We start from the raw sequence: 2,145 nt of genomic DNA, 5'->3' as shown, positions 1-2,145 counted from the left end.
GGATTACACCATGCCTTAAAAAGAAAAAACAGTACCAACAAAAAATAACTAACTGATATTTCATGGAAATAAAATTATATATAAAAAATGAATACAAGTTTTTTTAAAATTCTATGCTGGACATTTCATAAGCATTCCATAAATTTAGCAATAATTTAAGACTTCATTATATAATTCTATAATTTTACTTTTTATTCCTTTGCTATAATAAATAAATAATTATTTTGAAAAGAATCACAAATTTTGTATTCACTCATTTATTTATTCGTCTGAAGAGAATGATGCAGCTAAAAGCATAGGTTTTAGTGTCAAAGGACAACATCCAGGAGTTACTTCTTCCCTCCCACCTTGTGAGTTGCAGGAGTAAAACTCTGGATGTCAGAAGTCAGACTTGGTGGCAAGAATCTTTACCTGCCAACGTATCTTACCTGAATGTAGCATGATTTTAAATATTTAATAACAATATGTTTTATTATAAAAATTATGAATAAAAGTTATTTATTATTTTACCATATTTCTAGCTTTTCTGATTGAATAATTTGAAGAACGTTTGTACAGAAATGTATAAACAATAAAAACTTTGAGTATAACATCTATTGTTCTTCCAAAATTTGGATAATATATTCACTTGTAATATTCTCCAAGTATGTATTATATGAAATGACATAACCTATTATAAATCTCTCACTGTAATATATCCATCACAGCCTCAATCTAGCAGCAGCTACATCGCCCATGGCTTTCCTGGGCAATGGGAACCACACTGCAGTGACAGAGTTCATTTTATTGGGATTAACAGATGACCCAGTCCTCAGAGTTGTCCTCTTCACCATCATCCTGTGCATCTACCTGGTGACTGTGTCTGGGAACCTCAGCACCATCCTTCTCATCACAGTTTCTTCCCAGCTCCATCACCGTATGTACTTTTTCCTCAGCCACTTGGCTTCTGTTGACTTAGGCTACTCATCTACTGTCACACCCAATATGCTTTTTAACTTCCTGGTGGAGAAAAATACCATCTCCTACATTGGATGTTCTATACAGTTTGGCTCAGCTGCTTTCTTTGGAGGACTTGAATGCTTCCTTCTGGCTGTCATGGCTTATGATCGCTTTGTAGCAATCTGCAACCCACTGCTTTATTCCATCAAAATGTCCACACAAGTCTGTGTCCAGTTGTTTGTAGGATCTTATATAGGGAGTTCTATAAATGCTTCCTTTGTCAGTTTCTATATTTAATTTGCTCTTCTGTGGACCAAATAGAATCAATCACTTTTACTGTGATTTTGATCCTTTGATTGAACTCTCCTGTTCTGATGTCAGTGTCCCTGTAGTTGTTACCTCATTTTCTTCTGGTTTAATTACTATGATCACAGTGTTTGTCATAGCCGTTTCCTATACCTATATAATCATCACCATCCTGAAGATGCGCTCCATTGAAGGCCGACACAAGGCATTCTCGACCTGCACCTCCCATTTCACTGCAGTCACTCTGTTCTATGGAACCATTACATTCATGTATGTGATGCCCAAGACCAGATACTCCACAGACCAGAACAAAGTGGTGTCTGTGTTCTACTTGGTGGTCATCCCCATGTTGAACCCCCTCATCTATAGCCTCAGGAATAATGAGATAAAGGGTGCTCTGAAGAGACAGCTTGGTAAGAAAATGTTTTCTCAGAGTAATATATTGTTTCATAAAAGTTAATACAATAATGACAATTACCCAAGACCAATGGGACTGTCAACTGGGGTTTAACACTTCACTTTCTTGTTATTCCACTTGTGTTCATCTCCTTTTACTTCTAGTATATATAGCTATTGTATTATATTGCATTTATCTTTGTATATTTTGATGTGTCTTTGAGAACATTATACAATGAATTTGACTGTGTCCAGCCCCTCTCTCAACTCTTCTCAGTATTAACTCCCTCTCCTACCCACCTAATTATTCTTTCTTATCAAATTCATCTTGTGATACCTGTAATTACTTATGTATTTTAGGTTTCTTTTTTTTTTAGGTATTTTCCTCAATTACATTTCCAATGCTGTCAAAAAAGTCCCCAATACACTCCCCCCCTCAGTCCCCCACTCACCTAACCCCACCCCTTGTCCCTGGCATTCCCCTGTATTGGGGCATGTAAAGTT

The 2,145-nt window shown here is 36.2% G+C and overlaps 1 protein-coding gene across 1 annotated transcript; it reads left to right on the top strand.

Annotated features, from left to right (window-relative positions):
• Window positions 1–735: 735 nt before the first annotated feature.
• LOC110298712 (olfactory receptor 482-like) lies at window positions 736–1,705 on the top strand. The gene is given in 2 exon segments (XM_021168114.1): window positions 736–1,220; window positions 1,222–1,705. Coding segments are annotated over 2 exon segments (969 nt in total).
• The last annotated feature ends 440 nt before the right edge of the window (window positions 1,706–2,145 follow it).

The sequence above is a fragment of the Mus caroli genome, chromosome 7 (genome assembly GCF_900094665.2).
Source record: "Mus caroli chromosome 7, CAROLI_EIJ_v1.1, whole genome shotgun sequence".
Taxonomy (NCBI): domain Eukaryota; kingdom Metazoa; phylum Chordata; class Mammalia; order Rodentia; family Muridae; genus Mus; species Mus caroli.
Note: the sequence above shows the minus strand (reverse complement) of the source record. Positions and strands in the feature narration are given on the sequence as shown.